Source organism: Podarcis pityusensis (assembly GCF_964106645.2).
Source record: "Podarcis pityusensis genome assembly, chromosome: 14".
Lineage (NCBI taxonomy): Eukaryota > Metazoa > Chordata > Lepidosauria > Squamata > Lacertidae > Podarcis > Podarcis pityusensis.
In genome coordinates this window covers 38,498,114-38,519,451 of record NC_138039.1, presented here as the reverse complement: position 1 = coordinate 38,519,451, position 21,338 = coordinate 38,498,114, and the positions used below count along the sequence as shown (strand labels likewise).

At 44.8% G+C, this 21,338-nt stretch overlaps 1 protein-coding gene across 2 annotated transcripts in view; it reads left to right on the top strand.

Annotated features, from left to right (window-relative positions):
* ADAMTSL3 (ADAMTS like 3) overlaps nucleotides 1–21,338 on the top strand; it is a 275,775-nt gene that overhangs the window by 101,812 nt on the left and 152,625 nt on the right. For both annotated transcript variants that reach the window (XM_080980240.1, XM_080980241.1), the window contains one exon: nucleotides 1,796–2,032. In XM_080980240.1, the coding sequence (XP_080836366.1) occupies nucleotides 1,796–2,032 (237 nt within the window). The remainder of the gene's footprint in view (nucleotides 1–1,795; nucleotides 2,033–21,338) is intronic.

Below are 21,338 nucleotides of genomic sequence, written 5' to 3'. Positions count from 1 at the left end.
TCCCGTTGCTCGGTCCCTGCTCCTGCCAACCTAGCAGTTCGAAAGCACGTCAAGGTGCAAGTAGATAAATAGGTACCACTCTGGCGGCAAGGTAAACATGCGCTGCTCTGGTTCACCAGAAGCGGCTTAGTCATGCTGGCCACATGACCCGGAAGCTGTACGCCGGCTTCCTTGGCCAATAAAGCGAGATGAGCGCCGCAACCCCAGAGTCAGTCACGACTGGACCTAATGGTCAGGGGTCCCTTTACGTTTACCATGTGCATTTTAGTCAATCCAATAGATTTGGTTTGCAGAAAGTTTCAGTTGGTATCTCCAAAGCAAGATCTGCATTGTTTTTACATGATGCCAAATGTGTCGCAGAAACAGATATAAGACGACAGCGATTTCTATTCTGACGTGTACTTGTCACAATCTGGTCTGCTTAAATTCTATTGCAGTTCAGTTTCTACGGAATGCTATGTTGGTCATTTAATGCTATTTAAATTACATAAGTTACATAATGTATGCAACTATTTATGTAACCTACACAACTTACATTCATTTCAATTTAAAGGAAACGTCGAAACAGTGTAAAAACAATTATTGTGCATCATTTGCAGACTTAAAAGCATAAACAATGCAGGGGTGGAGCCTTTCTCTGACAACCCACTTGTACTTCCCCCAGGATCCATATCCTGACCTTATTGTTCATTGCTCTGCACTCGCTGGTTCTGACATCTCTTGAGGCACATAGGCCACCTCCCCTCATCCAACTTGGGCTTTAACCTGGGTCATCTAGCTTCTACTCCCTGATCTCTGCCCCTCTCCCCCCCTCAATCTACTCATAGTGCCATGCTAGACCTGACATAAAACGAAGACACATTTTTTAACGTCAAGGGAAATAATGGGATTTTGCTTACTTGGTCAAGCTTGCAAGCTTTTTAAACATAAAAGAAAGAAGGCATCAATGTGAATTATTTATACAGAAGTGGAGTTTATTTGTTCACTATTGTAATGACCAAGTAGAAGATGCAATTCAGCAGCTTGCAGTGTTAGGAGTAATTTGAGTAAAATAAGTCTATTAGCATGTCCCTTTCCACCTCTCCTTGTCTTATTTCTCATGTCACTCCCTCTTGATTTATGGAGAATCTGAAAAGCCTAATTAAATGACTTGGTGGTTTCTTAAGTCCCACAATATTATCTTGTTACAGATTATGCTTGGTGAAACTATATATATTTATGTTAATTGCTTTATTGCATGCAACTGGTATAAAATACCAGATATGAGAATTATGGTACATTGTTAGCTAACCTAAGTGACAAGCAAATAAATAATGGCAAAAAAAGTTGAAGGGATTGTTCATAAGCAATACATGATGGTGGTGTTTGAAGTCGTTTCCATCCTTTCCTTGCTATATGTCAGGCATCGGCAAACTCAGCCCTCCAGATGTTTTTGGGACTACAACTCCCATCATCCCTAGCTAACAGGACCAGTGGTCAGGGATGATGGGAGTTGTGGTCCCAAAACATCTGGAGGGCCAGAGTTTGCCTATGCTACAGTCTTATATACATTTTCCTGAAAAGTAAGTCTCACTGAGCTCAGTAAAAGTTGCTTCTGAGTAGACCTGCCTAGGAGTGCTCTGTCAGTCAGGGAAAGAATAATATACACTCCAACCTATAGATGCCTGCTCAACTGTAAGTGCAGTTTGGTTAAATGAGGCTTGCTTGCAGGTAAACAGGAGAGTAAAAATGTAGCTTTAGTTGTGGAATGAGACATTTGATTTGGAGGAAAATGTTGTTCTCCTTTTCTTTCCAGGACTGCCCTTCAGATGCTGGTGATTTTCGAGCTCAGCAGTGTTCAGCCTACAATGACGTCAAGTACCAAGGACAGTTTTATGAATGGATCCCAGTCTATGATGATTCCAGTTCTCCATGTGCCCTCAAGTGCCAAGCTTTGGGGAAACCCTTGGTGGTGGAGCTTGCCCCCAAAGTTCTGGATGGTACTCGTTGCAATGCCAAATCTCTGGATATGTGCATCAGTGGCATATGCCAGGTAGGACGGCACTTACCTACTTGATTACTTGTTTATTTAATACCCTGCAGTACAACACCCATCTTCCGAAGATCCTGCCACAACAGATAATTAGCGGCCAAAGGCTTGCCGTGACAAATAATTATCTCCCTGCTGGCAAAAGGAAGGCATTTTAATAGGGTGAATACGCAGGTGAACAGCCCATTGTGGTCAATTTTGGCTAGGGATAGGGGAAAAATTTGATTCAGTTCACAGGTAAAGGTCAGATTAATTAATCCGCCGTTTGCGAAACATGCAAACCGACATACAGCCATCCTTTGGAATCTGCACTTTTCTGAGTTTTGCGGTGCAGTTCCTCTGGCCAAGTAATGTGTACAGAAGCACGTGTGCTCATGTAACATGCTCGTGTAAATGCAGGTATTAGTGAAAGTAGCATGCAAAGATACATTACAGTGGATGCTAGGGTTGCGAACGTGATCCGTGCGGGATGCACGTTCGCAACCTGCAGCGGTGTGTCTGCACACGCACGGGTTGCGATTCGGCGCTTTTGCGCATGCGCAAAGCCGATTTAGCACTTTTGTGCATGCGTGATCGCCGAAACCCGGAAGCAACCCGTTCTGGTACTTCCGGGTTTTGGTGGTCTGTAACCCGAAGAAACGCAACCTGAAGCGTCTGTAACCTGAGGTATGACTGTATATTTGAGGGAAATTGTATATTAGATGAAATTGCATACAAAAATGTGAATATTGTCACTAATATGCTGGTGTACCCAACTGTACTGGTAGAACCTTTGACTGCTGGACCAAACAGTATCTCACTGCATGTTGCTGCAATCCAGAGGCTTCAGCTATCGGCCGCTGGATCAAGCCCCCAACTGCAGCATCAGCAAATGACTGCAGCGAGCTGGATATGATGACTACCTGCCTCAGGTAGGCTTCAGGTATAGCTGCCTACTGGTGTCACCAAGCCCTTGCACACTCAAACTACAGTATTTTGTAGACTGCAATTCTCTCCTTAAAGCAGGGCATTTATTTCTGTTTGGATAGCTGCGCAGCTTGCAGTGTGGCCTGTTCGGTTTTTTGTGTGTGACATGTTTTCTCCCCATACATCTGCACTAATTTGTGAACCTTTGGAAGTGTTCGATAGTTTAAAAATTGTTTGTGGTGCTGGATGCTCCAGGGAACACCTCAAACCTGACAGGTAGTAATAGAGCAGTAGCGACTTGGCTGCAAGTATTTCTAAAAGCAGTTGTTGTGATTACCTTATGTTCCTATGGAGTAAGCTTCTTCTCTTGCATGTTAAAATTAGCAGTTCCAGGAAACAGGTGTTTTAAGCATCAAGGGAACGGGATCTAGAGATATTCTGGGATTCTATGAAAGTTTTGTTCTTTGGTGTATGGCGGGGACAAGTCTAGCTCTCCAGGGAAAAAATGTGGGATTTGTGGTCCAACTCAGTATGGCAATTCTCACATTCTTATGAGGAATCTGTTTTTTTACTTGGGGGCCAGAGTGGCAATTTTAAAGCGAGCAGTCGCCACTCCAATATCTCATCCTGTCTCTTCCCCATGGCCATCCCTTGTTGCACTCACATAGATAGGCTATTGCTATTAAACACACATTATTGTTCTCTTGTTTTAGTCAAAATGCATAAAACTCAAGCTCTTAGGTCAGTAAACAGGACTCAGCTTTTTATTCCGTGTTTCAAGATTAGGACAGGGAAGAAAAATACTCCACTGGGTTTTATCCAGTGCTAGTCCTACTCAGAGGAGACCCATTGAAGTTATTGGATGTGACTAACAGGTTCATTAACTTCTACTCTGAGAATAACTTAGTTGGACATAATCCATTGTGCTTTTCAGTTTGGTTTAATTGCTTCTTGGGTACCATTTGCCTCCTTTGCCCTCACCATCCATGTGGAATGCTCTCTCCAGGGAAGCTTGCCTGGTGCCGTCATTACACATCTTTAGATGCCGGGCAAAAGCATTCCTCTTCTCTCAAGCTTTTCACTAGTTAGACAATCTGTGGCCTTCTGAACTGTGGGGAAGGGGGTATTATTTTTATTAGTTATTATTTTTTTGCATGTATGTATGTTGTAAACTGCCCTATGATCCTTGGATGAAAGGTGGTATAGAAAATAAATAGCTAGAAATCCTGGAAGAAAAGAACAGAAGAAGAGCCCTGCTGGATGATGCCAATGGCCAATCTAGACCAGCATCTTGTTCTTGCAATGGCCAACCAAATGCTTATGAGTCGCTTGTAAACAGGACCCAAGTACATGAGCACCCTCCTCTCCTGTGGTTTACAGCAACTGGCATTCGGAAAAATACTGTCCTCCATGTTGTCCTCCATGGATCATGTCTTTCTTCCACATTTGTCCATCCAGTCCAGCATTGGCTGCTGAGAATGACCAGGGGCTCAAGCACAGGCCTTTCTTGCTACCTTCTGCTATATGTTCCTTTCAATGGAAGATTCTAGAGATTGAACCTGGAACCTTCTGTTTGCAATGCATATTGTCACTCTGAGCAGCAGCTTGGACAAGGTGGGGCTGACCAGTTCTGTCAGACAAGCAGCACTGGAGACAGAGGAGACTGAGATCAACTCAGGACACTGCATCATGCCCAGTCCTGAATTGGAGACCATCGGGTTGAGGGCCTTGAGCCAGAAACCCCTGAATCAGGACAACTGTGCCCTTGGAGTCTGCATGCCCTGAGGAACTAGCACTCTCCACAACACTGACTCCCATCCCAGTGTCAGGCCATCAGTGTAGGCCATGGGCCTAGAGCAGGCACCCCCAACCTTTGACCCTCCAGATGTTTTGGACTACAATTCCCATCATCCCTGACCACTGGTCCTGTTAGCTAGGGGTCATGGGAGTTGTAGGCCAAAACATCTGGAGGGCTGCAGGTTGGGGGTGCCTGGCCTAGAGGGAATTGTCCAAGAGGAGCAGGAGTACTAGGTTCCAAGCCAAAACCCTGCCCCTTTAAGGCTATCCACTTTTCAAAGAAAGGGTAGGTGTGCTGGTCCCGGGGGGAGGTTACTGTGAGGCATGGTCAGAGTCCGGTCTTGGGTCAAGGGTCTGGAGACTGTCCACCAAGGGCGAAGCGGGGTCCAAAGTGAGGAGCCGGGCAAGGTCGGGAACTCTGGAAGAACAGGTCTGGGTGCTGGCAGAAACAGGTTTCCAACGACGTTGCTCCTGCAACCTGGGACCAGGCTGACTGGCCTTTATCTTCTCTGAGGCCAGGGGCGGCCCCGGCCCACAGGTGACCTGCCTCTCCTGGCCTTAAGGCGAGCACTTCTCCTGAGAGAACCCAGTTCCCTCCGCCTCTCTGCCTTGAGCCTCTGCAGCTCAGGAGAGGCTGGAGGGTTACTGGACCCAGGGGGAGGCTCACCTTCCCCTGACAGGGCTGGGAGAGGCGCACCTGTAGGCAATGGGTCCTCAATCACCTCCGGAGCCAGAGTGGATTCATCCGGTGTCTGCTCCTGAGGATCCGGCACAGGTGCAGGCACTTCAGATTCAAGGCCCTGCCCCAGCTCAGCCGGCCCTGGAGGCGGGGACTCCTGTGCAGGCTGGGATTCCTCCGGTTCAGCCTCTGAATCAGATTCCCAGGCCATCACAGTAGGGCTTGGAAGGGGTGATCTGGCCAGGAAGTATCAAAGGCTTCAGTCCAGCCTTACACTTCACTGGAGTAAGTTGCTCACTTGGAGCTTTCCATGGTGCTGAAATAATAGGCTTGCCTTGTTGATGCATGCCCTGTGGGCTTTTGTCAAGGTCAGTACAGGACACACAGGGTTGAAGCCAGCTACATCCTACTCACAGTAGACCCATTTAAATTAATGATCCCAAATTAGTCATGTCCATTAATTTCAGTGAGTCTACTCTTGAGTAGGACTAGCATTGGCCATAACCCACATATTGTACCATTGAACTACAGTCTGAACCTTGTTTCCCCACATTGATTCTTAATTCAATCGGCAATGACAATCCATGTGATTTTATTTATGGGATCTGCATACGATTACCATGTAAAATTGCGACACCACCCAAAAACTCACTGCTAATGGTGGTAGGATAAAGAGCCTCACGATAGGTAGGGAATTATTATCACCAGAGCAAACCAGCAAAACTGTGAAAGATCTGAGTATGTTGGTTAAATAGGAAACACTATTTTATTCAGTTTTAGATACATGAAGAAAAGCAATAAATCCAGCTAAACAAGATCAGTGGGTTACTGGATATGCAGATTTGGCTATGTGGTGCCAGCAATGAATCAATCTTGAAATACAAAATGTTTTATTATCCATGCATATAGATGCAGAATTTGAGGCGTGAGGGAAGAAAGCCACATTCCAAGTCTGCCAACCTTGATGGTGCCCCATTAGCCAAAGGGACTTTCTCTCCCTCTTGGTTTTTATACGGGAATGAATTTACGTAGGATGTGCATGGTTTTGCAATTAGTCTCCTCTCCACAAAGTAGCTACTGCTTTATTAAATGCAGGAACGTGCACAACTCAAAAAACACTTGACATGGTTGATGTGTAGAGTAGGTGTGCACTCAGGGAAAAAGTGAGACATTTGGCAAAAGCCTAGCGTTGGGATTACGACAACCTTACTATGTATTGCACAGGGTTTTATGTGATTTTAATGTGTTCTTCACTCATACCTACCAATCATTCTGGCACGCAGTAGTTCAGCCACTTCTCTTAAAAGCCAGCATGTCGCACCTAAGGAGAAAGCACCCTCCCTTCTTGCCATTTCCCCTTCTGTCATTTTTAGAATAGGAAAAACAATGTCTCTACTGGCATTTGGCAAATTCAGATTCCTTTATGTTTGCTTCTATATTTATAGCATCTTTCCTAAGTGTAGGAGGGCGCAGCATTCTGTGTTGTGCGCAGAAGCACTTACATTTAGTCTCTACTATTTTGACTTTAGAGTGGCAGCCAGCTGGGCAAAGGACATGCGGCAAATGGCAGAACAGAGTGTGCTGGGCACTGTCTCTGGAATTCTTAGAGAGCTCCATTACACCTTCAGTGACTAGTAGGAGGTTTCTCTCCTAAGGAGCCAAGAGTTCTATTTACTGAAAAGAATTTACTTGACCTGTTCATTAGTTTGGGGAATATTTGCTAGAAGTTGGGGAAGCATTCAAGACAGAACATCCCATTAACACATGTTAAACACATCTCAAAAGCCTTACTGAAATCAAGATACAGTTGTACCTTGAAAGTCGAATGGAATCTGTTCCGGAAGTCCGTTTGACTTCCAAAACGTTTGGAAACCAAGGCGTGGCTTCTGTTTGGCTGCAAGAAGCTCCTGCAGCCAATCAGAAGTTGCGGAAGCCCCATCAGACGTTTGGCTTCTATAGAACGTCAGCAAACCGGAACACTCACTTCTGGGTTTACAGTGTTCGGGAGTCAAAACGTTCAAGTTGCAAGGTACAACTACATTCACAGCATTCCCCTGATCCACCAAGTCTGTAACTCTATCAAAAAAACGGAATGAGATTTGTCTGTCATGAGGTTTTTTGTTTTTGTTTTACAGAAACCCGTGCTGGGTCTTAGTAATCACAAGTATCCTTTTCTAAATGCTCGTACTTGATTGCCTGTTCTAGAACCTTTCCTGGTATCGCCGTCAAGCTCATTGGTCAGTTTTCTTTTTGAAGATGGGGACAAAAATTGCCTGCCTCCAGTCTGTAGTGACCTCACCTGTTCTCCAAGAATTCTCACATATTACAGACAGAGGCTCTGAGATTACATAGGCAAGCTTCTTTAGTACCCTTGGGTCCAGCTCATCAGTCCCTAATTTGAATTCATTTAAAAGTAGCTAGGTGTTCCCTTACCACCTCTCTTTTCATATCTTGGGCTGCAGTTTCCCTTCTTGCATCATTTATTCTATTATACTGGTTCTGCTGCAGCAAGACTGGATCTTCTATAAGCTTGTTTTTTTGTTTAGTCTTTAGCGATATTTTCTACCAGTTTTCCCAGGACATTGTTGTTGTTGTTTAGTCGTTTAGTCGTGTCTGACTCTTCGTGACCCCATGGACCAGAGCATGCCAGGCCCTCCTGTCTTCCACTGCCTCCTGCAGTTTGGTCAAACTCATGTTCGTAGCTTCGAGAACACTGTCCAACCATCTCTTCCTCTGTCGTCCCCTTCTCCTTGTGCCCTCCATCTTTCCCAACATCAGGGTCTTTTCCAGGGAATCTTCTCTTCTCATGAGGTGGCCCAAGTATTGGAGCCTCAGCTTCAGGATCTGTCCTTCCAGTGAGCACTCCGGACTGATTTCCTTAAGAATGGAGAGGTTTGATCTTCTTGCTGTCCATGGGACTCTCAAGAGTCTCCTCCAGCACCATAATTCAAAAGCATCAATTCTTCAGCGATCAGCCTTCTTTATGGTCCAGCTCTCACTTCCATACATCACTACTGGGAAAACCATAGCTTTCACTATACAGACCTTTGTTGGCAAGGTGATGTCTCTGCTTTTCCCAGGACATACATTAAGCTAACTCTCCTGTTATTTCCAGGATCCCTCCTGGATCCCTTTTTAGGTTACTGAGACAGGACCTACCCTACAGAAGCCATGCTGCTTCTGCTGTATGACTGCCATAAGATACCACTTCCGGGTGCTATTCAGTGGCTCAGCACTGTCATGGGAACGTACTGCATGATCTGCCCAACTCTCATAGCTCCCTGCTGCATAGGGACTGGACTATATGTAGAGCATTCCTTGTGGCACCTATGAATTGAGGCCACAATAAAGCGTCTTTCGTGATTTTATGGGACCTAGCTAATGATTTTATTTTTTAAAAAAATATCCTTTGGGGATGGCAGCCCTCCTTCCAATAATAATTAAAAAGTGCCACTTGGAAGTTTTCCTAGAATCTGGCGTGTTTACCTTTCCTAGTTTAGAAAGAGGCATTCAACCATCAATATTATCGTCTTTCCTGTAAAAATAATTTTAAAAATGTGGCGGCCAGCAGCCGTCATAGAGTGCAAGTCAAGCAAAAACAGAGTGCCGTCAGAATCAAGGCTTGCAAGCTCCATTCTGTTGAGCCCTGACAGGCACTTGGCACTGGCTACTGAGAGCTTGGCAAAGATTTTTTATAAAAGAAGTTAACTCGTCTAAATAAACACGTCGCCTTGCCTATGCACATATAGTTGCCTTTGTACCTGGGAGCAACAAAATATTTGCTAAAGAGGAAATAGGACTTCTACCCCTCTTTCCCAATGGCTGCTGCTTTCGCTCATTTCTTGTCTCCAAATCTTTGGCAAGTCACACAGCGACCTATCAAGCCTTTTAACACAAGCATGATTTCACTTCCATCTGTTTTCATAACATCGAAGGGTCTTCGGTAGGCTTGCTACGCATCGCTAGTTCTCCCTCCCACTCTCCATTCTGGTTCTAATAGAATGTCTTTTTTTGGGCACCGTGCGTAATTTTTTGGCACTCATCCCCATAACTCTTCTCTTTCTCGCCCCCCCCCCCGGTCATTTGCATTCCACTTCACACATGGATTCAAAGCAAACAAGGTCCTTATCAGAGGAAATGAAGACCATGGATGCAAACTCTCCGAGGGGCTGAGTTTTTGCTACTGAGGGAGTAAAAATCTGAAAGGGGTTGCAGAGGAGGGGAAAGTTTCTGGGAAAGTTATTTTGGTGTCCCCTTGAGAGTGCGAGGCTCAGATCAGCCAGACCACTCAATCATGACTTTGTCTGCCATTGCCTGACTCTTGTTACCAAATAAAATATTTAGGAGTTCCTATGTTAAAATGGGTCAGAGTTTTGGGAAACCTCTCTCATCAGAAAGATAGCTGAAACGTCCTTGCTGCAAAAGAGCAAATTGATGCAGGTCTGAATAAGCTGGATGGAAGGTACAAAATGTAAAAAAAAGCGAATAGAAGGGCTTGTATATAATCAGCATTTACCACTGGTGGAAACTGCATCTCATTTATCTCTTGATATGTTGAATTGATTGCCTGCTTGTTTACTTATTTGGGCCTATTTTTCTTAGCTCCTTGTTTGGAAAACGCCCCCCCCCCAACACTCCATTTTGTTTTTGCTTGGTATGCATGCATAAATAAAAACATATGTTTAAATAAATTAACAGGAAAGGGACCATAGCTCAGTGGTAAAGCATGTGCTTTACATGCAAAAGACCCCAGTCTCAATCCCTAGTATCCCCAGGTAGGGCTGAGAATGTCCCCAGTTAGAAACTCTGGACAGCTGCTGCAAGTTAGCCAAGACGATACTGGAGCTGCCCTCTTACAGCGCTAAAACGTGTGGACACCCAGTGACACTAAATGTTGGAAGATTCAGGAAAGGGGAAAAGGGAGTATTCCTCCATACAGCACATAAAGTAGGGAATTCATTCCCAGCAGAAGCAGTGACAGCCATAAACTTGAAAAGAGGATTAGATCAGTTCATAGAGGATGGCTGCTAATAATGATGTTAATGATGCTGGCTCCCTCGGCCAATAAAGAGAGATGAGCGCCGCAACCCCAGAGTTGGCCACGACTGGACCTAATGGTCAGGGGTCCCTTTACCTTTACCTATCTCCACTGAATACCAGGTTCTGGAAACTGCAGGAGTGGAAATTGCTGTTATGCTCAGGTCTTGCCTGCAGGCTTCCCACAGACATTTGGCTGGTGTGGCGTTTGCCCTCCTAGGTGTGTGACATCATCCTGGGTTCATAAGGAAAGGGTTAACTAATTGTAAAATGACTAACCAATGGGAACCCAAGGGGAGGAGTTAGAGTTAGGGTGGTTGAGAAGAGTCTGGAGTTAGAGAAGAGAGAGGGAGGATAAGTCTGTGGGTTGGGCTAGTCTGATGTGTGTGTGAGAATGAATCTGTTAAGAGGAGTCAGTCAAACAGTTGATATAATCAGTCAGAAGGTATTGGCTGGTAAAGAAACTAAAGTTAAGAAACTGACAGGAATATTATCTGAGAAACCATAAACTTGTTAATGCTTATAAAATGAACTTGTTTATTTGGTTCAGTTTTAACAACCGTCTGGACTCAGTGTTTTACCCGAGAGTAACGGGTTGGTGGCAGCAGGGAAGCAAGCACAGTGGTGGCACAGGGATCAATAGACCATTAAATGTCTGGGGACCCTGTGTGATCGCCACAGTGTGCTGGTCCCGGGGGGTTACTGTGCGGCATGGTCCGAGTCCACTCCGAGGTCGAGGGTGTGGTATGGAGGCTGTCCATCAAGGCTGAAGCAGGGTCCAAGGCAAGGAGTCGGGTGAGGTCAGGAACTCTGGCAGACAGGGTGCTGGCAGGAACAGGTTACCAACAATGTTGCTCCCGCAACCTGGGACTGGGCTGGCTGGCTTTTATCTGCCCCGAGGCATAGGGCGGCCCCGGTCCACAGGTGACGTGCCTCTCCTGGCCTGGAGGCAAGCACTCCTCCTGCAAGAACTTAGTTCCCTCCGCCTCTCTGCCCTGAGCCTCTGCAGCTCAGGAGAGGCTGGAGGGTTACCGGACCCAGAGCCAACCTCCTCTTCCCCTGATGGGGCTGAGAGTGGAGCACCTGCAGGCAGTGGGTGCTCCATCACCTCCGGAGCCAGAGCAGACTCAGCTGGTGTCTGCTCCTGAGGATCCGGCACAGGTGAGGACCCTTCAGGTTCAAGCCCCAGCCCCGGCTCAGCTGGTCCTGGAGGTGGGGACTCCTATGCAGGCTGGGATTCCTCAGGAACCTCTGAATCCGATTCCCAGGCCATCACACACAGCTGGCTACTAGCCTCACCCATCAGGACCATTCTTATCTCCATTCCAATGACAGGATGCGTCTGTCCTATATATTGCATCGGCCCTGCCACCAAAGAAGATTGTCTGATCATAGGCCAGCACAGTTTCTCTGAGGAAGCCTTCCTTCCTCTCATGTGAAACAGCTGCTCACTTAGTATGCATGTGCTGTTTGTGGAAGCAGACACAGAAACCCCTGAGTTAGTATTGTGGGGATCTCCACAGTGGCAGTGCCTCAGGTGTCACACTTCCCTAGACTTTTAATGCAGCTACAGAGTGTTTGATGGGTGTAATCTAAGGCGGCCTTGTAAATAATCCTACAAAGGTTACTAGCCTGTTGAAAGGAAAGCAGCCTGTATTTCTCTGCTGACTTCAGAGGAAGGAAAGCTGTAACTTGCATAGAAATGCAGGCTACTAACCTCTTATCAGACTAATTTAAAAGTTGCCTTTTATCAGCCAGATTGGCAGAGGAGGGAAAGGAAGACTCATCCCTCCTCTAACCTGCTTAGTTACTGTGGTGGTGATTAGGGATAGGAGAATACATCATTTTCGCTTTTTCTCAGTTTATCCATTTTTTAATTATGCTCAATTTCCACATCAGATTGTGATTACACTGGTAGCTTGGGTTAAGAACTTAATTCGTTCTGGAGGTCTGTTCTTAACCTGAAGCACCACTTTAGCTAATGGGGCCTCCCGCTGCTGCCGCGCTGCCGCCACACAATTTTTGTTCTCATCCTGAAGCAAAGTTCTTAACCTGAGGTACTATTTCTGGGTTAGTGGAGTCTGTAACCTGAAGCATCTGTAACCCGAGGTACCACTGTATTAATTTCAAAAGTCCTCATGAAAATTCATCGGTGCAAATTTGTTCTAATGTGCAGTTTGTGTTTCAATTTTCCCTAATGTACACATTTTTGCACATCACCTTCCCCAATATAATGCATTTATGCATATTATTTTCATTAATATGTACATTACAATGCACATTGCCTTACTGTGAGCATTTCTGAATGCATTATTTGGCTGGAGAACTGTATCGCAATATTCAGAGAGGTGTGGATTTTGATGGATGGCTGTGTTTTTCTGCTCATATTGCTTTGGAAAGTGCGCATTAGTTCGCTTCACCTGTAAATATAAACTGAATTGAATTTCCCCCCATCCCTTCCTATGGATCTACCATGCAAGTTGTTAAATAGAAGGCTAATCTTATGACTCTGTCTGAGGGAGCAGCAAAGTGGAAAAGTGTGGTAAGTAGAGCTATAGACCCTAAAAGATGGTATAAGCTTTTTAAAAATCCTAGTAGCTCCTTTGAAGGGTGGCATATAAGTATTCTAAAAGTTAATAGCTCCCCGCCTTGTCTTTTGGGAACAGTGCCAGTGCAGTGGCTAAAATGACTACCTTTATTCAGAGTTTTGGAATATGGCTAATGGTTAGGCTTGTGGTTTTTTTTTAATTGTGAGAACGGGCCACTCTGTTTTGGCCTGGTTTTCATTGTAAGCAGAAGCAGTGTGCATCAGTGATATTGGTTTCGTTTGAAACTACTTGTGTGGCCAACATTTCAGTGAATGGACCCACTTTGGTTTGCAAAAGCTTCTGAAACTTCGGGTGTTGAGCATGCGGTTTAAATGGGCCACACAAAGGGTGTAAAAAGCAAATGTTACGTGCACAATTGGAAAAATCAGGGGATAATTTAAGTTGCTCTCTTTTTCGTTATGCATTTGTGTAAGTTTCCTTTTTTTATTTAAAAAAAAAAAGGAAAATAAGCCATGCCACAGCAGAGCCCAACCCAATTCCCTCTTGAGTCAATGGACGTTTTGTGTTCTGTATGTGCTTTGGATCCATAACAGTAGTCGGTTAGGAGACCCACTTGCACCCTCCTCTCATAGGTGGTCTATAATCTCTTAAGCTGCCCCTCCATGCTTCAGTTCATTCTTTAATGAGAATTTAATATTTCTGAAGCACTCTGTTTTATGTGATGGAAGTGGCTTTGCAGAATGTGGAAGCATTCTCTAGCTGTTGGTCCCCCACAATGGAAAAGAATACATGGGGAGGGATGCAGGGAAGGATTGTTTGTTTGTTTTCTAAGAAGCAGTTAATTTTATGTATTGAATGCCCCCCCCCCATGTTTCTTCATAGCTTAAAGTTCTTCTCAGTATATAACAAGCATTGGTTTAGCTTTATGATAGAGGTTTGTCTTGGGTTCCTTTTTTGTGTGTCTCGACATCACAAAGAAACAGACCCTAGAGTGAGAGTTTACAAATTTACTGTATTTGTTTAGAAACCTAATAGCCTACCTTTCAATAAAATGATTCTTAAAGTGGAGAACAACTCAATACAATCTAAAATGTTTCAGAAGCCCATTCAAAGGAGCAGTGAACCAAAAAGCTTTATATAAAAAGCAAAGCAAATCCAATACATAGCCACACAAGCTTGTCTAAACAAGCAAGTCTTTTAGCATCCATGTTTAAAAGATTGTGGTCCCAAATCTGGCGCAGGACAGTTGATTTTGATTCCACTCTCTTTCTGATTTCTCCGCTATTAAATTTAGTTCCCTCCTATTTCCACAACAGTTTGTGATTTTCTTTTTTAAAAAACCCCTGCATGAAAATGTGTTTATAATTTTGTGTACGTTCCTTACAACGTGTGTATTTTTGCACTGTTTTCATAGACAAACACATTTCTCTGCATACTTTCCCCTAACATGCATATAATTTGTAGAAATGAAAATGGGGACACTCACGATATCCCTTGTTCAGTTCTAAAGTAACATAAACAAAACGGATACTCTGCATTTGACCCATGAGGCTTTCACTAAAAAGTTTTCTTCCATTTAATAAAGATTGAATGCAATTCAGATATTATTATTTTCTCATTAATTTGCAGAGAGTGGTGGAAAAAACGCAGAGCAATTTTTTGGCACAGTAATACCCATTGCAGTATGTACATTTGTTGCTCCCCCCTCTCCCCCCCCAAAAAGATGAAAATTGTCAAATTTATTGTTGCATGGGCAACATTGTCACAACTAAGTCTTTTGACTCTCTTGTCTGCCTGCTCCCTGATATTTTATATTGCTTGTGAAAATGAACATATTGCTTACACCATTGTAAAGGCAAAAGGGGTTGAGGAAGTCTTAACAACTCCGCGTTGCAGGATCAGACTTCAGTAGATAATTTACAGCAAACCAAGCATGCCTGGGAAACTGTACATTATAGCATGAACTTCCCATGGTAAATTTCATTCTCATGCCTCTGTTGACATAAAGAGAAATCCCCAGAGCCTTGTTTAATATTCCCTGTTATCTGTTGCACACGTGCCAAGATGCTTTGCCTCACAGATGAGGACAAAAAGAAAAAGAGGGAGTGATGTATAATAGACAAGGCTCAAGATGCAATGACCTTAAAGAGGGACGAAGGTGGCATGATAAAGACATCACTTCCCATGATGCAAGACTAAGCAAAAATGCTCCCTTCCCCCTTTGGGTGGCCCTATTTGAAGGTTCTGAAAACGGGGTGGGAATTTTGGCTCTTTCAGGGATGGGGTGAATTTCAGGGATTGAGGTGTGTGAAGAAATTCCTCTTCTTCCCACTCCTTGAGCTGGCGGGGTGGACCGTTTTTAATTTCCAAATCGTGCCCTAGAACAATAGTGTTGTGATATAGCATTATTAAGTGACGCGGGTGGTGCTGTGGTTTAAACCACAGAGCCTAGGGCTTGCTGATCAGAAGGTCGGCGGTTTGAATCCCCGCGACGGGGTGAGCTCCCGTTGCTCGTCCCTGCTCCTGCCCACCTAGCAGTTTGAAAGCACGTCAAAGTGCAAGTAGATAAATAGGTACCGCTCCGGCAGGAAGGTAAACGGCGTTTCCGTGTGCTGCTCTGGTTCGTTAGAAGCGGCTTTGTCATGCTGGCCACATGACCCGGAAGATGTACGCCGGCTCCCTCGGCCAATAAAGCGAGATGAGCATTATTAAAGGTAAAGGTAAAGGGACCCCTGACCATTAGGTTCAGTTGTGGCCGACTCTGGGGTTGCGGCGCTCATCTCGCTTTATTGGCCAAGGGAGCCGGTGTACAGCTTCCGGGTCATGTAGCCAGCATGACTAAGCCACTTCTGATGAACCAGAGCAGTGTACAGAAACGCCGTTTACCTTCCTGCCGGAGTGGTACCTATTTATCTACTTGCACTTTGACATGCTTCCGAACTGCTAGGTTGACAGGAGCAGGGACCGAGCAACGGGAGCTCACCCCATCGCAGGGATTCGAACCGCCAACCTTCCGATCGGCAAGCCCTAGGCTCTGTGGTTTAACCCACAGTGCCACCTGCGTCCCATAGCATTATTAGGGATGGTAAATAACTGCCTTTGAAGAGGGATTTGCCCATTCAATCCTCAAAAGGCGCAATTTGCCGTCTTTCTGCGTGAAATTGTGAGATACAAATTTAAATGAATGAGCACATGTGTTAGAATGCAGCACACTTCCTACCTTCCCCTGTCATGCACTTATTTATGGGAAGCTGTCCTCTGCCTAGGGCATTGGCTTCGGTAGTTGTTAATGAAGCAAGGCAGGAGTAGCAAATGGGGCACTTCAATGAACTAGGGTATTCCTCAACATCAAAGCAAGTTCAGAGCCCACAGCCATGCTATTCTCCCGCCCCCTTTCATTTAATATATTGCTTTCAGAGTTGAAGTATGTTTCATGGTAAGCGGTCTGTGTAATGATGATGTCAAAAGACACACCAAGCATAAATCAAACTCTCAATACTTTGAAAGCCAATGGCTCCAGGCCAAAGAAAGCTTAGTTCATGTCAGATGCTGGCTAGGCCTGCTGGGAATCGCTCTTGTCCCATGGGAACTGAGGACGTGCCCCAGAATGTTCAGGCTAGCCTTCTGCGGCTGCATGTTGCAAGGGAAGGTGGGTCATGATATGTAAGCTAAAATTGGTGCAAACCTTATCTTGCATTGTTGATCTTCTCCACGAGCCTGCAGCAAACAGTCTGAAGACCGTCACGCTCGGTTCTTAGGAACGGACAGATCAAACTGTTTCTGTCTCATGTTGGTTTGGTCCTCCCCCAGATTTCATCCCTGTGGGCTGAGGTTCTGTGGGATTGCCTGGCTTCAGATTTTGTCTAGAGGAGGCTTCCTCGTTGCACATGCACCCATTTGACCATGATACAGAGACCAAAGGGAAGGGTTCTCAACGTTCTGTTCTTCACAAGGTCTGTGCCTTGCATATGTATGTATTTATTAAATTTATGTACCCCCCTTTATCCGTAGATACCAGGGTGGTTCATAACATAAACATACAATATAAAAACACAAAATACATAATAAAAACAAAAAAACAATAACCCCCCCTCTCCCCACCCCTCCCACAAACACATATAAAAGGAGTATAAGATGTTAATCAGCCAAAGGCCTGGTTGCGTTTGGTTTGTTGTCTGGTCCTTGTCCTTTTAGACTTCTCTCTCCCTCCCCCCATTTTTCTCGTGTGATATTTAAATCCCGCCATCTGCTTAAGAAATGAACATACTTGAACATTCTTGAATGTGGCCAGTTCTGCATTAACCTTCACAGATCGAAATGAAACATCCTGTGTTCATGGTTTTCATTTAAATCTAATTCCTCAGCCGAGTCCAAATGAGAGGGGAAGGAGAACTATAGAAACAGCTGTGGAAACTTTTTGGGTGATTCCTGGATTTACATTTTGTAAAATATTTATGAAGTTCCATAACCCCTCTAATGCATCAGAAATAATTTAGCCTCCCCCTCCACATTGATAATACTGCATGCTACCCACTGACTCTAATGCTCAGTCTCTGTCATTGTGGAAGAACAAACTATTGATTATTTTCTGCTTTCCTAAAGCAGCAGTGTGAGTGAATATACAGCTTGCAATATATACAATGATCCCTGGTGACATAAGAAGTATGTATGGACGTTTGTCTGTGCATTCTAGAAGGAATCAGGACCACCTCTATCTAGGGTTATGTGGTTCTCAAAACTAAGGGGTTTCTCAGAAGCTTATTGGAAGCTTTTCAATAAAAAGGCTATTACCGATGGACATGCTGGCCAGAGTGGCTGGTTGACTGCTATTATTTATTTTTATTTATCTAAAATATTGCTTAATTGCGCTTCAAAAGATTTCCCCCTCCAATACATAGGGCTGCAGAGTTTGTTCCTCTATATTGCACCAGACAGGGTGAGTGTACCAAGTGAAAACACACGATGCACTGTAATTCTTATATTTTGTTCCCACCCTTCCTCCAGTGAGCTTAGGACAACATTTTTAGCCTTTCATTTCCTCCCCTCACATATCTGCTTGATAGGTTAGGCCCAATGTAAACAACTACACTTCATAGCTGACTAGAGATTTGAGCCTGGGTTAAATGTATGACACACTGTTAAGACTGAGGCAGGTAAGTGTACTGTTTAGAAGGCTAGACCAGGACCAGGGAACCCATGTTCAAATCAGGACTCAGCTATGAATATCACTGGGCAGCCTTGGGCCAGTCATCAGCTCTCAATCTGGCCTAGTTCACAGGGTTGTTACAAAGATAGCGGCATCAGTCCTGTAACATTAGGGAACTGGATCTATTATGTGGCAGGGACCATGAATGCGGTTACTTATCATGCCAAAAAGCTCCAACCTTGGAGACGGTTGGAGTGGGACCATGGTGGCATGAAAATTAATTGTGGCGCCAGCTCCATCTCTTCTATTCTAATGATACCATGTGGGAAGCAACTTTGGGAGAGACTGTTGAAGCCCAAGAACCAGCCCCCATTCACTTTATTCTTATATTATTTGTTGATTGGAGCTTTTTCTTCCTAGAAATTACTATAGGTAAAGGTAAAGGAACCACTGACCATTAGGTCCAGTCGTGACCGACTCTGGGGTTGCGGCGCTCATCTCGCTTTACTGGCTGAGGGAGCCGGCGTACAGCTTCCGGGTCATGTGGCCAGCATGACTAAGCCGCTTCTGGCGAACCAGAGCAGCGCACAGAAATGCCGTTTACCTTCCCGCCGGAGTGGTACCTATTTATCTACTTGCACTTTGACGTGCTTTTGAACTGCTAGGTTGGCAGGAGCTGGGACCGAGCAACGGGAGCTCACCCCATCGCGGGGATTCGAACCGCCGACCTTCTGATCGGCAAGTCCTAGGCTCTGTGGTTTAACCCACAGAGTCACCCGTGTCCCTCAGAAATTACTAGAGCTTCTTTTTAAAAACAACAACAACTGCTCAGCAACCTCACAGATCTTTGGGTGCTGTAAGACAGCCTTACTTCCCCGGCCACATTTCTCTCTACGTGTAGGGGAGTTATTTACTATGTTTGTATCCCAACCATCTTCCAAAAACCCCTCAAGATTTCAAATGCCTTCACCTCGACCCCCGTTTATCCTCAAAACCAGAGCTTTCCAAACTTTTCATGTTGTTGACACACTTTTTAGACACGCATCCTTTCGCGACACAGTAATTCAGTTTTGTTCGCAAATTGGAGGTTAAGCTAACCCATTTTCTTCCCCAGGAGGAGAGCACGGAGCATTGGCACGACACACCTACACACTAATGTGTCGCGACACACAGTTTGGAAAGCTCCGCTCCAGACAAACTCTGTTAGGTAGGTTAGGCTGGGATATATTGACTTCCTTAGATCACCCAGTGAGTGTCATGGCTGAGTAGGGATTTGAAACCCTGGTCTCCCTGGTCCTAGTCCAGCCTTTTAACACCTGCACCACGCTGTATCTTCACTAGGTGTAGTGGTTCTAGGGGTTGCTCGTGCGTAAGCCGGTGCAAACACCTGGCTGGGTTGCCTGAGTGAACCTTTTCTGTCCGGACAGCCACTCACCCGTGGCTGTCTCAATCGCTGGCAGAATCCGTCAGTGGGCGTTTCTTAAACTTCTTCCAGCAAAGAAGCTCTTTGACGCCCAGTCTCCTCCTACCCTCTCTGTGCGAAAGCCTTCTGCGCAAGGAGGGCGTAGGCAGCGGAGGACCTCTACTCTCCCCGCTGGTCCCCGGCAAGGAGTCATGGGACCGCCTCGCCGCTTCCCCCATCTGCCCCCCTTCTCCACTGGTGCTACGCTGATTCTCTTCCCCAGAAGATGGGCTGCCTCTCCCAATCTCGGGACGCTCTCTGGAATCCCTCTGGATTTTGCTCTCTCCCTCCGGCACTGATGGCAGTTCCCTGACACTAGGTTTTACTCTTCATGTTCAAATGCTCAAATTGGTGTGCTTGAAGCATATGATACCTTTCTCCAGCTTTTATATTTCCCGAGTGTGCCTCTGACTCCAATAGGACCCCTGTACATCATACAGTTCTTTTTCATATCTGTAATATGTGGGTGTTTAGAAAGGGGCATATTGGCTTAATCCATTGTACACAATATTATGTCGTTCTTATGCATTGTTGGTGTATGCCATCAAAGCTCATGGCAGTTTGCATAGCAGTATAAACATGAAAGCTAGGCGCTCGCCTATAGATTCTGACAGTAGATGTAAAAGCAGAGAGTGGGGATATAAGGTAGGGAGTAGTATACACAAGTGCAAGTACTTGACAGGTCTTTTGCCTTCTTTGTCAGGCCTTCCGGTTTTGTTCTTTCATTGATTTCAGTGGAAGCCCTAGCTCCTCTTCTGCATGTAACTTTGGCATTTTCCATCCCATTGACATGAAATTTGAAGGAATTCTGCTACTCTCCCAGGGCATCAGAGCAGTCAGATTAGCTGCCAAAGTCCTTAATCTTCCTTTCAGTTGTGGAGAGTGACAAAGGTGTTCAGCCATATATTTTTTATTATTAAGACATCAGTAAAGTGTTGATTTAAACAGTAGATAAGAGAATACTAATTTCCACATCTCTCTCTCTCTCTCTCTCTCTCTCTCACACACACACACACACCTTCCAGATGTTTAATCAGTGCATACATTTTGCACGGTTTATTAGAGACCATTCACCCATTTCACAAAAATCTGTAGTGTAATTTTTCATTTCCATTACACATAAAAGGTCAGAACTTCAGCGTACTTTCTAAAAGAATGTTTAGCGTTTTGTGGGAGTTTACAATAATCAGACCATTACAACATTTTTATCACATCTTACAGTTACACCGTTATGGTTCTTTTTATTAGCTTGATACAGTCCCAATTCTTCCATTACCCTTTTTTTTAATACTGTCACTTGTTTCATTTAGGCAACCTCCTTCTTTCCTCATCTCCCCCCGTCCCATTTTCTGCAAAAAAATAAAATAAAAAAGAATCACCTACTTATAATTATTTCTGAATATGCCCTAAAAGCTTGCAGATGTTTTCCCAATCTGCCTGTAATATTTATAGTTGATCCCTTTGCTCAGTAAATAGCCAACAATATGGGGTAGATTAACTTGAACAAATGCCTTAATCATTAAAATCTTTAGTCCTTTATGGCCGGCTGACATGGAGTACGAAGCTGAGTGAGGCAGTTTGCACGGATAAGCTATTGGCCCACAACCCTTCAGCTCTCTTATTGAAACTAAGCATTATTAATAAATAATTACACACACCCCGTTTTAAAACTCATGACAATTTTGTTGTTTGTTAATATCTCCTCTGAAGAATGGCTCCTGGCCTAACTCGTT